Source organism: Leuciscus leuciscus (genome assembly GCF_965113295.1).
Source record: "Leuciscus leuciscus genome assembly, chromosome: 4".
NCBI lineage: Eukaryota > Metazoa > Chordata > Actinopteri > Cypriniformes > Leuciscidae > Leuciscus > Leuciscus leuciscus.
The window spans coordinates 21125427-21138799 of NC_138728.1; the positions used below are offsets into that span (position 1 = coordinate 21125427).

The 13373-nt window shown below is 42.9% G+C and overlaps 1 protein-coding gene across 3 annotated transcripts in view; it reads left to right on the forward strand.

The window, feature by feature from the left end:
• Positions 1-13373, forward strand: part of LOC309497162 (uncharacterized protein) — a 121821-nt gene that overhangs the window by 31510 nt on the left and 76938 nt on the right. For 2 of the 3 annotated variants that reach the window (XM_082167382.1, XM_082167383.1), the window contains exon 12: positions 1578-1746. In XM_082167382.1, coding sequence (XP_082023508.1) covers positions 1578-1746 — 169 coding nt within the window. Of the gene's footprint in view, positions 1-1577; positions 1747-2794; positions 2819-3739; positions 3835-3925; positions 4009-11047; positions 11102-11194; positions 11401-11589; positions 11690-12100; positions 12249-13268; positions 13367-13373 lie in introns of all 3 variants that reach the window. The other variant, XM_082167384.1, reaches the window with a different exon arrangement.

Genomic DNA, 13373 nt, shown 5'->3' on the forward strand with positions numbered 1-13373 from the left:
ACATGATCCTTCAGAAATCATTCTAATATGCTGATTTGCTGCTCAAGGAACTTTTGTAATATTATTATTAAATATAAATATGTTGTACCATTATATGTCTTTAACATCTCTTTTGAATAAGATTATTAATAATAATACAAAAAAAGTCCCCAAACGTTTGAAGTATAATGTATGTCCAAAGTTAATGTGATGAACTATAAAAGCATGACTTACAAATGAGGAGGACTGCAACACAAGAAGCAGAAGTTAATTCAGATTTTATTTAGATTTGTATTTTGATTCTTTCCAGTCATTTGTTGATGTGTCAGGTTTGTGGGCGAGGGATGAAGCGAGGACTCAAGTGCAGGGTTTGTGGGCGAGGGATGAAGCGAGGACTCAAGTGCAGGGTTGGTGGGCGAGGGATGAAGCGAGGACTCAAGTGCAGGGTTGATGGGCGAGGGATGAAGCAAGGACTCAAGTGCAGAGTTGATGGGCGAGGGTTGAAGCGAGGACTGAAGTGCAGAGTTGATGGGCGAGGGATGAAGCAAGGACTCAAGTGCAGAGTTGATGGGCGAGGGATGAAGCGAGGACTCAAGTGCAGAGTTGATGGGCGAGGGATGAAGCGAGGACTGAAGTGCAGAGTTGATGGGCGAGGGATGAAGCGAGGACTGAAGTGCAGAGTTGATGGGCGAGGTATGAAGCGAGGACTGAAGTGCAGAGTTGATGGGCGAGGGATGAAGCGAGGACTCAAGTGCAGAGTTGATGGGCTTTATTTTAATAATAAAAATAAAACGAAATACAAACAAAAACTACCCCGAGGGGCATGACTTGACTTGACTTGACTTGACTTGACGGAAACACACGGTGTATATAAGACGACGAACCAGCACAGGACTGCAAACACAGGGAGAATAAATAGGGAGAAAACAAGGCAGGTAACGATGGAGGACAGGTGGGGCAAATTAACCAATAATCAGGTAACAAGGTGGCTGGGGTTAGACAATAGACAGGAGAGCACATGGTACAAGGAAACATGACAAGCCATGTGCTCACACCAAACATGACAAAAGCACAAAACAAGACATGAACACGCAGCTAATGAAAACTCACAAGCCATGTGTTCACACAAAACATGACAACAAGAAAGCACACAGCTAGTGTAAAACAGACAAAACATGACATGAAAACACGTGGCCGATATAAACACGAACCGCGTGATACACAAAACACGTGGACCAGAGCGTACGGCCTAAGCGAACTCGAAACCGCACGCTCACATGACAAGACAGAGCGCACAAGAAGGAGCGTAAGCTCATTCTGTGCGCTCACAACAGAAAACAAACATGCGGAGCATGGATGTCTGAATCCTGACACAGAACCGAAAACCAAACTAGAACGATGTGCCGGGATCCAAACCATGCCCCGCACACGTAACAAGGCACGTAGACAAGTGAGTGCACGGCTCGAGCACGCTCGTAACCGTGCACGCAGACAAAGACAAAACTGGGAGTGTCAGAGCTCTGTCACAAAACCAAGAATTTAACTAGACAAAAGTGACAGAACCCTGACATGATGGTTCACTTCTTGTCTTTTCTCAGTTGAATGACCTGGACCCAGCGCTAAAGCAGTTGTTTGACATGTGTGACATTTCTGAGGCCCAGCTCAAAGACAAAGAGACGTCTAAGGTCATTTACGACTTCATTGAGAAGAAAGGAGGAGTAGAGGCTGTAAAAAAGGAACTTCGACAAGGTGAGTCCAAGAGTTTGGGTGCAGCTACCAGGTTGTGATATTAGAACTAATCTAAGAAAGATTGTATGTTGTACTACAATAGATTCATATTTAAATAATTTGTCCTTCAGGACCCTGAGGTTGTGTGGTAGGTAACTTTCCCCCTTTTGCATGAGTCTGCAGTGATAAAAAAACAAAACCATTTTTTTGCACTGACCCAATCAGAAGGCTTGCATCCAAACTATTGTTACTACAAGATTTCTCTGGACTGATGATGTGTGTACAGTATATCTAGGAAATACTTGTAGTGCCTCTAGTAAGAAGTTGGAGTTGGAGTCAAGACCTTAAGTCACAAAAAAAGTAGACCTCCAAATTCCCAAATTCCTGGATTCAAAAACCCTGGAGTGACATTTATTTATACGTTGGGTTTGACTTTAGAGTGGACTTTAAAGTGCATTAGCAAGTCGTTGGACAAGGATATTGGATGCTATTTGTTTAACACATTGTTTGGGTGGGAAATATGAGCAAAATTTTACATCAATGTATTGTAATAAACCACTGTTCAAAATTTTGGAGTAACTAAGGTTTGTATGCGTACACTACTGTTTAAATGAGTCAGAAGTCGAGATGACAACACGTGATGTTATATTCGGAGCTGTTCACGTCCTGACTGTGTCACGGGGGGTTGCAGGCAAACAGACGAAGACGAAGAATAGAGTTCCAACACAAATTTTAATGATAATAAGTAGGCAAACTGGCAGAGCAACACACAGTAAATGTAAGAGTGACCGGAAACTGAAAGACTATAAAGGAAGAACTTAAGTAATGACTCAAACAAGATAATTAATGACGTGCACCTTAACAGAATTAACTAATAACAGTAACCATAGAAACAAAGGAGTGGCGGTAAAATCAAACAAATGAACACATAACATGAATCAAACAAACAAAAAGTAAATGATAACTAAGACAAACTGAACATAACTGTGACAGACTGGGGGCAAAATCCAATCACTAAGAAACCTTACATTTTAAGTCATGCAGTAGTGAATTTAGTAATAATCGTTATCTTAATTTTGTCTTGCAGAAAAAAGACGAGACCCACCTAATGGTAAGTTGTTTATGTAATGAATTACATGAATGTTAATTCTGTCTAGACTAAACTTTACATAGGACTAAGTTTACCAGTTAAAATGTGTTTATGTCTGCTTTATTTTCTGTTTATTTTACTGAAAGAAAATAACTAGTGGTTTTTAGGACCATAAATAGTTTTTATTGTGGCCTTATTTATTTATTTATTTAACAGGGACAATGCACAATATATATACTGTACCAGATTTAGCTAAAAGCTAATTCACATCTGCAGTCCCTGTGAACATATTATTATGACAGTTAGCCCCCAAATTATAATTACATACTTATAATCGATTATAAATATAAAATAAATAAAATGCTGACAAGGAGCTATAATCTATCATCTCTGAACACCTGGCGCTGGTATATGCAGCTATATACTATTGGGGGCTCTGGCAGCTATCTATACAGTTGGGCAATCAAATCTATTCACCAGTATCACTAACTACAGACTGGTTTAGCCAATGTTACGTATTTAGATGGGAGAGCATAAGTAGAGAGAATAATTCAGTACACTTGTCGCTGAGTTTATGATATTAAATTAGTTATCTTACCCAGTATATGGGAAGCGGAAAAACGTAGTGGGCGTGGCCAACCTGCCACTTCAATCGATAGTGACCAATAGAAATTGCTTTTCATCCTGGTGAGTAGAGACCGTCCACTGAGAAACAGAAACTCGCAAGCCAAAGATTTAGACCCGCAAAAAAAAGAGAGCAAAATTTGTGGGTTTGTGATGAAAAGTGTTTGAAGAGCACAAAGAAAAATAAAGATTTTCAAAGATTTACATGCACTGCAAATTTACATGCACCGTTATCTTATTTTTTTCTGAGCCTTAAGACTTTTTTTTCTATTTTTTTTAATTTTTTTATTACAAAATAATTCGTTTTTCTCTCAGAAGATTCAGTGTTGATAGAGGAGGCAGCATCTTCAAGGAAAAACCTTAGACCTTCCAATGATGCAACAGCATCCAGTGTTAAACATCACTCTCAGGAGGTACACAAGCAAAAGCTAAATTGAACATTGTCAATTATCAATTACTTTTACAAAATTGGCCCTGCAAATATTTTTTGTCTTCAATTTTTAGGTACTTGAGGCCCAGTGCCCAATATGCACAGTAACATTTCCAGTGTCAGAATTAGAATTGCATGCCAACTTTTGTGGAGAAAGGTAATGGTAATAGTGACTTGCATTAAAGCTTAAAAACACCTACAATTATTGTTCTCTGAAGCCATATGTTCATTGTATGATGAACAGGCCTACATTAAACTGTATACAGTGACCAAATTAAATGTGGCAGAGCCAAAAACACAATCTTCATAAAAAATAAACATAAACGTTGTTTCTCTGGGTCTTGAATGGCATGAGGTTGAGTGTTCCCATTCAGTCAGTTCACTTGGTACAACACATGACTATGGGATATTGCGCTCTTGCACCATCTGCTGAAGAAACCTTTATCCGTGCCTCATTAACCATGTTCTTCAGCTCTTCACCGTGCTGCTAGAACACCATCATGCCACATTTTTCCACAAGAAGAAAATCACGCCACAAGAAGAAAAGTCAATGGTAGTGATTCTAAGACAGAAAAGAGAAAGCTTTTAGCACAAGTTTAGCTTTGCTAACAAATGACTAATAAGCTTTTCTCAAACTAAATGTTCCAACACGCCACCTTCCCAGAAAACCCACGGTGAGGACTTTTGTTGAAGGAAAAAGCATAAAAGAAAAGTTTTTAGCTTGAGTTTAGCACAACTAACAAATGGATAATAAACTTTATCATGAAAAATATCTGAACATATGTTCTCGCCCCTGTCCTATGGCATGTGGGTGTTTATGGTGTACTCATGAGCACTGTCCAGTGTGTTTGGAATAGTCCTGCGGTTTATTTCGTGCTCCCCTCTGTTTCAGTGGAGTAATTGCAACTTTTGTGTCTGAGAGGGCTTCCCAAGTACTGAGAGAGAAAATCTGTGTTCTCCTCAGCAAAGGGCCTTTACTTCCACCCTGTTGTAGATTTGCGACAAACAGCAAACTGTTCCTGGCTGCAGACAGCAGGGAACAAGCAGTGCCACAAACATTTGCACTTATTTTCCATTTACAAGCTCTGGAATTCCTGATAAAGGGGCTGTTATATCTTGGTCTGGAGATAGATTCCGAGCAGAGCCGACAGAGGATTTTTGTTGCTGTCTGCCTAAGTTAGGCTGTGGAGGCGCTGGGCACTCAGTAGTGCATGCCACGCGACATTTAAGCATGTGTCAATAATGCCGTTGTACGTTCAGGCCCAAATCCCCTGGGAAACCTGAATCTGTTGACAGAAATTATCTCCCTGGGCAGGGTTATGTCATGTGTAGTAGTGACAACAAATGTATCAGAGAAACTCTGTAAGAAGAGAGTGGTCGACGGCGCTTTAAAAGAGTCACATAAATTGTTTGAAGTAGTTCTCCTGGTGCTGAAACACTTGGCCCAGCAGGGCAAACATGCGTTAGTGAAAATGAAAAATATGACAGTGGTGTGGTAAATAAGCAGGCATGGGGTACTCCCTCTCTTTCTCCGCTGCAATTGGCATGGACGCTCTCAATACGGGGCAGACCTGTGGACCTGGAGTGGCGTGTGCAGTCTTGAGAAGTGGCGCAGTTTCGGGAGGGCCAATGTGGTTCTTTTTGTGTCTGCAGAAAACACGTGTCCCCCTCTGTTTTCTTGATTATGGACAGGAATGCCCCACTGGGGGTGAATGCTCTGTCACATGTATAGCCTATGACTCTCTGCTGGACGCAGAATGGTCTTTCACTGATTTTGGTGGCGTCTTGCTGGGTGACGAAGTCATGGTGCGTGAGCATCTAAGCCACATCTTTTGCATTGGATTGTAGAGAGCTATATCTATAGCATATAAGGAGTTGGTTCTGCCTGGAGGGGTGTGTGTGCACTCTACGAAGGCATGGAAATGTCATGGGCACGGTTTAAGATTTGCATGCAGATGCCAGTTGGGTGTCACTCTGCATGTTTGTTCGGTTCACCAGCTAGATGACACTACAGTGACGTTAGCTCAGTCCGTGCTCACCGCAGGGGTTTTTATAACCAGGGGCCGTCGCTCCATTGATAAAGGGGTGTGTTGCGGGGCTGGTCCCTTACGTTTAGTTGAGCAACTTTGCGGGGCGTGAATATATGTCCCATAGTCATGTGTTGTACCGAATGAACCGACTGAATGAGTTATGCATATAACGTCTCGGGTTACGTATGTAACCCTCGTTCCCTGAGTAGGGAACGAGACGCTGCATCGATACTCGATACTTTGGGGAATGCCCTCGGCATGACGCGTCTGAAGTCTACTATACAACTATTCCAATCTTGATTGGTGCAACGTCATTACGTCACGCGTGACGTCGCATGTGACGGTGATCCGGAAGCTATAAAACGGTCACAGGAACCAGGAAGTATTAGCTTCTAATTGGTCAAAGCAAGTCGTTCTCAGGGCGCGAAAAGTATGGCCGAGTGATGCAGCGTCTCGTTCCCTACTCAGGGAACGAGGGTTACATACGTAACCCGAGACGTTCCCTTTCGTAAAGGGAACTCCCGCTGCATCGATACTCGATACTTTGGGGAACGAATACCCACGCCGCCATACTGAGAGAAAAAACGCCCTGGTACAAAACATCTGGTACATCTCACGGACGATAGAATAAGTAGAGTACAGATCCAAACTAGCTTGTCATAAGATTTGGTGTAGGAAAGAGGAGGTCTGGAACTAGAGGCTCGACTGACCTCCTGGATGGGAGCCCCATACAAATAGAAAGCATTGGAAAAGAGGTGAAGGCAAAAGCGCACCTTATACTTCAGATAAGTCTATTGGTTTATAGATAGCCAGCTGCTCTCTTAATAATAAAGGGAAATAGCTCCTAACCTCGACCTCGCTAGATGGACTAACTCCTTTCAGCCTGAGGCCTATATAGAACCCTCCAAGGCTATGACCTTGACCATCCGACACATGCGATGGAGGATAAAATACCTTGAAGAATCATAATTATTACCTACCGGCACCTTAGTACCGGAGCAACAATGATGCAGAGTGGCTCCTCCAGTAATAAGTGAGAGGGGGCAGCATCACCACTCTTACAGGGAGTAAGATAAACAGGAAACCGACTCATTAGATTCTCCTATATATATTCATATATACTCATATATATAATATATGCATCCACAGGACATGATGGGTGCCAGGGATAACCCATCAGCCTGATGCCAATAGGCTGGATGAAAAGGATTCATCCTCCAATCTACAGGAACATGGAGTTTCAGTGGGAACGCCCTTTCGAGAACACCCTTAGAGGCTTGCGGAGGGCACTGAGGCCGCCACAGAGGCCCTAAGCATGAACAGGAGATCCCGTTAGAGAGCGGGATGGAACACCAGTACTGAAGCCAGTGGGCAGTAATAAACTGGGTTCAATGCCCTCCCTAACTTAATTGTTTAGTTCCTAGTAGAGTGGGGTTCTAGTATGGATGTCCTGACCACCTCGGTGGAAAGGGCAACCTAATTATGGGTGGGACCCCCTCAGGGGCCAGACCCATAGTCTCCATAACTGTGGTCTGGGATGAAATATTGTACCATCAGCCTGGGACAGAAGATCTCTCCTAACAGGAATTTTCCATGGAGGACTCTCCAGGAGACTATTAAGGTCCGAAAACCAAATTCGGGCCGGCCAGTACGGAGCTACAAGGAGTAGTCTCACTCCGTACCTCCTGACCCTTTCTAGAACCCCAGGGAGCAGAGCGATCGGGGGAAAAGCATACAGAAGTGACCTCGGCCACCTCTGTACCATGGCATCCAAACCCAAAGGAGCTGGATGTGAGAGAGAGTACCAGAGTGGGCAATGAGAGTTTTCATGAGAAGCGAACAGGTCAACCTCCGCCCGGCCAAACTCTCTCCATATAAGCTCAACCACTTCAGGGTGGAGCCGCCATTCCCCGGGCCTCAGCCCCTGCCTCGACAGGATGTCTGCTCCCATATTTTCAACCCCAGGAATATAAATGGATCTCACAGAGAGAAATTTGCCCTGGGACCAAAGAAGGATTTGATGCGCCAGTCTACAAAGAGGGCGAGATCTCAAACCTCCTTGGCGGTTGATATACGAGACCACCGACATATTGTCTGTCCTAACGAGAACATGATGGCCTCTGAGGTATACAAGGAAGTGCCTCAAGGCAAAGAATACAGCCAACATCTCCAAACAATTAATATGCAAAGAGAGATGATGGTCCTTCCAAGCACCTCGGGTGTAACGGCCCTCCATAACCGCACCCCAGCCCGTGAGGGACGCATCCGTGGTAAGAGTCCTTCTCTCACATGGTGCTCCCAAAACCGGACCTTGAGACAGGAACCCAGGTTTCTTCCACATGACCAGAGAACGAAGACATTTGTGCGTAACTCTGATCGTGCGAAAAGGGTTTCCCAGAGGAGAAAACCCCTTGTTCCTGAGCCACCACTGCAGGGCCCTCATATGAAGCAGACCAAAGGGAATTACCGTGGAAGCTGCAGCCATAAGACCCAAAATTCTCTGAAAATGTTTTACAGTGATAGCCTGGCCTAACCTGATACTCTTCATTGTGTTTAAAATGGTTTCAATACGAGCGGGAGACAACTGTGCCCGCATCGTGACTGAGTCCCACTCTACTCCCAGGAACGTAGTTCTCTGAAGAGGAGTCAATGAACTCTTCTTTACATTGAGTCTCAGCCCCAAGCACCTCAAATGGTTCAAAACAACATCTCGATGTTGAATTGCCAGTTCTTCCGACTGAGCTAAAATAAGCCAGTCATCTATATAATTCAGGATACGAATCCCCTGAAGTCTCAAAGGAGCAAGGGAAGCATCCATACATTTAGTGAAGGTGCGAGGGGATAAGGCTAGGCCGAACGGAAGAACTCTGTATTGATAAGCTTTACCCCCAAAAGCAAATCTAAGAAACTTCCTATGATGTGGGATGATGGAAACATGAAAATACGCATCCTTAAGATCTATCGTAACAAACCAGTCCTCAGATCTGATTTGTTGAACGATCATAGGTATAGTTAACATCTTGAATTTAAATCTCCTCAAAGATTTATTCAATACCCTAAGATCTATAATGGGACGCAACCCACCATCCTTTTTTGGAACTATGAAGTACCGGCTGTAGAACCCGGAATCCCTCTGCTCTAAGGGCACATATTCTATAGCCTCCTTAGCTAAGAGAGTCTGAACTTCATCTTCCATCACCTGAGCCTGATCAGGAGATACCAATGTGTGAATGACGCCACTAAACTTAGGTGGTCTAAACTGGAACTGGATTCTGTATCCCTTCTCGACTGTATTCAGGACCCACTGAGATATATTTTGAAGACCTTTCCAGGTGTCTAAATAATCTACTAAGGGAATCAGTCTCTCAGGACTGACCTCAGGTGCTATATTCACATCTGTATTTCTTTCCTTATTTTTGTATTTATTTTTATTATCGGTGACCTGAAGCAGTTTTCTGGCAGGAGCTAACCGAATCATCTTTTCTACAGGCCTCGTGAGAGGTAGCGAATGTTTTAGCCCACTAGATGTTATAAAAATCTTCTGTGTGATACATTCGCTGGAACTCGATGCGTCCCGAGGCGCACTCGGCGGCGGGAAGCAACATCGATTTCCTGAGGGCTCCGCGGAGCGAAGTTTTAAAAAGCCCACGCGGAGGGGGATGCCCTCAGAGGCCTGGGTGTCCCGTCATGGCCTCTTAGCCGAGGCCTTCTTCGCCTGAATAACAGTCCTCAGATCTGTTTTCGGCTTAGAAGACCTCGACTGAGGGTGTTGCTTCTGCCTCCAGGCCCCTTGGGGGGGAGCACGAGAAGCAACACTCTCCTTCTGCCTCAGCAGGTGTGAGGAGCTGGCGGCGGCCTCGTGGGACTGCCCCCTGGCAGCAGACCCACGAGACCTGGAACGACGGCGGGGGATAAGCTCTTTAAATGCGGCTGACTGTCGTTTCGCCTCCTGAAACCTCTCGACGACCTGGTTGACTCCGTCGCCGAAAAGGCCAGAAGGCGAAACTGGGGCATCGAGGAGACAAGCCCTGTCCTTGTCCCCGATGCCCGACAGGTTCAGCCACAGGTGTCTCTCCGTAGCTACTAATGCTGCCATGGAGCGGCCGATGGCGCGGGCCGTCTCCTTAGTAGCACGGAGAGACAAGTCAACCACTCGACGCATCTCCCTGATGTCGTCGAAGGCGACCTCCCCGCTGTCGTCCACCTCTTTAAGGAGGTCGGCCTGGTATGCCTGCAACAGCCCCATCGTATGCAGACAACTACCAGCCCGACCTGCCGCCATATATGCCTTTCCCACCAAGGCCGATGTTGTACGGCAGGGCTTGGTGGGAAGCGTCGGAGCCCGCAGGGATGATGCAGCGTCAGGGGAGAGGTGCGACGCAAACGACTCTTCAACCCTGGGCATCATCCCATAGCCCTCCTCCCTAGCACCCAATATATTGGAATATAAATGAACATTGGGGCCAGATATACGTGAGGAAAAGGGCTTATTCCACGATCTCGACACCTCAGTGTGGAGATCGGGAAAAAATGGCAGGCTCCGACGTAGAGGCTGTGACCGAGGCTGCAGGAAGGTACATAGAGCGCTTGCTGAAGACCAGAAGCTAATACTTCCTGGTTCCTGTGACCGTTTTATAGCTTCCGGATCACCGTCACATGCGACGTCACGCGTGACGTAATGACGTTGCACCAATCAAGATTGGAATAGTTGTATAGTAGACTTCAGACGCGTCATGCCGAGGGCATTCCCCAAAGTATCGAGTATCGATGCAGCGGGAGTTCCCTTTACGAAAGGGAACTACTGTTTTCTCAGAAGGAGGGAAACAAGGTATAACACCTCTGAGCCCTGTGCAGTTGGAGGCTCGGTGAAAAGCTGGACTGAACAAGGGGAATGACGTGGTAGCCCCGTCCACATCGTCATGCGTCATTAGCCTTTCAGGCATGAATAAAGGTGTCTTCAGCAGATGGCGCTAGAGCACGATATCCCATAGTCATGTGTTGTACCTCGTTTCCCTCCTTCTGAGAACAGTAGTTATATGCATAACTCAACGATCATTTTTGGGTTTAACATTTATTTAATATTTGTTTATACTATTGCTGAAGTGTTTCAGTAAACAACTGTATATACATGAATTAATATCTTTTTGCTTTGTTTTTTAACATTAGTCCAAATGGAGTTCCAGAAAAACTACCGTGCTCTGATTTGGATAATATCTCATGGTAACCTGACTATGTTCATTGCTTTGGTTCCAAACAGTACATTGCAAAGGTCATAAAAATATCTTCTTCTTTTTTTCTTTTTTTTTTTTACAGTGAGGAGGATGTGATTCGTTATGCAGAAGCACAAATAAACACCACAAATACATTTGAAATCTGTGTGTCACGAGACAACATGGTTGAGAGAGGTCTGAAGCTGTGGAAACGTCAAAAAACAGGAAGCCCTGTCAATCCCTTGAAAATCACCTTCCTGGGAGAGCCAGGAGTTGACACAGGGGCACTGAGGAAAGAATTTCTGTCCAGTGTGTAGTTTGATTTAATCATGCATTTAGTAGACATGTAGAAATGTTTAAACCATTCCTACAATTTCTTTATTCTAAAAAATACACTGTCTGCATCTGAAATGATCAGTGTTTTTTTTTTGTGTGTGTGTGTTTTTTAATGCCCCTCTCTAGCCTAATGATATTTTATACTTTTTTTTCTGGATTTAGCAATGGTTGCTGGCATTGAAAAACGTCTCTTTGAAGGTGATGCTAAGAAAGGAAAAATGCCTAAGTACTCCCTCAATGATCTGGATAATGAGCTGTTCAAGTATGTGTCTTGCCTTTGGATTTTGAGTTTGCTTCATATTCACACAATTAATTCTCAATCATTTACTCACCCTCATGGTATTCCAAACTTTTCTTCCTTCTGCAGAAGCAAAACACAAAATAACTTTTCAGCTGTTTTTGTCCATATAATACAATTCAGTTGGGTTTTAAACCTCATTGATTTTTATTAAATGCACAAAAACAGATACGTTTAGATAAGATAAGTACTCATAATCTTTTTTTTTTTTTTTTTTGTAAAAGAAGAAACTTTTGTAATTGCCCAAGAGTAAATAAATTATTTCATTTATTTGAAGTAACATACAGTGCTTACACACAGACGTTTATTCAAATACACCACTCTATACTAGTGCCAAGAACTGTTGTCCATATATAAAACAATATATATCTCTAGAGTTGCAGGTCAAATATTTGCTGTGAGCATTGCCCAAGGAGGACCGGCACCACGGTTTATGCAAGAGTGGTGTTACGAATACCTTGTAACTGGTAACATTAAAGGGAATGATGTACATGACACAGAGATATCACCACTAATCAAAATGGTAGGTTTTGTTGACAGAATTTCATTACATATAAGGTCTCTATTAATGATTGCCCATTAGTAAATTAGTTTGCTGGAATAACTGTTATGTTATAAAGCCACTGGCAAATTTGTTTTGCTCTAAAATTCAATTCAATTCAATTCACAGTTATTTAGCACTTTTCACAATGCATATTGTTTCAAAGCATCTTTGCAGAAAATGCATGAGTCTACATTACAATTTAGAGTGATCTGTTATCAGAGGTGACTATGTCCAAGTTATGTATTTCAGAAATGTACATACAAATTGCACAGTAAGCTAATAATGTATTAATTTAAACAATGTATTAATTTAAGGCAGAAACAATGAGCTCATTGAAGTAATGAATACATGTTTGTTAACAAATTATTAGGATATATAGAAAAAATGTTTTGTTTTGTACGTTTTGCCTGACCCCAAATGAGTTTAGTTAATCTGTAAAAGATTTTATCTTATATTCAAGTGTAACATTTAGTACAATCACTTCAAAAGAGTTAAATCTGTGTCCTGTTTTCTGAGTAACATTAAGAATATCTCTATAGATAGTTGCAACACCGCCGCAACGAGGGGCTTGTGCTTATAACAGTAGCCTGGTGGAGTGGACTCATTAAGACTGAAAAAATAATTTGGTATAAGCCAGGTTTCAGTCAGGCAGAGTTCATCAAAACTATAATCTGTTATCATTTCATTTACAATAGCTGCCTTTGGTGTGAGTTTAGGAGACCTAGTTTTAGAAATTGTTTTTGTTCACTAATTATGAGATTTTTTCTAGGTCCTACAGTCGATTTATTGTTTGATCTCAATACGTTTCAATATAATGTACTACACTCGCACTTCTATCAATTAGGTGGGTAAAAAAAAGACTGTGATTTGAGCTTTGACTTACTAGTCATACGGTGCGTAGCGTCTTGGAGACGTTCGACAGACAATGTTGTCCATCAGACAAATTCAGCAGTGAACCATGCTTGTCAATATTTATTAAAGGTAAAATTTTACTTGTAGATTGAAGATGCATCTGATCTGTCCAACTACACAAAAGAAATCCTGGAATGTGGCTACACTGGACCAATCAACATTGACCACAAGAAAAGCATATTAAGGTATGTC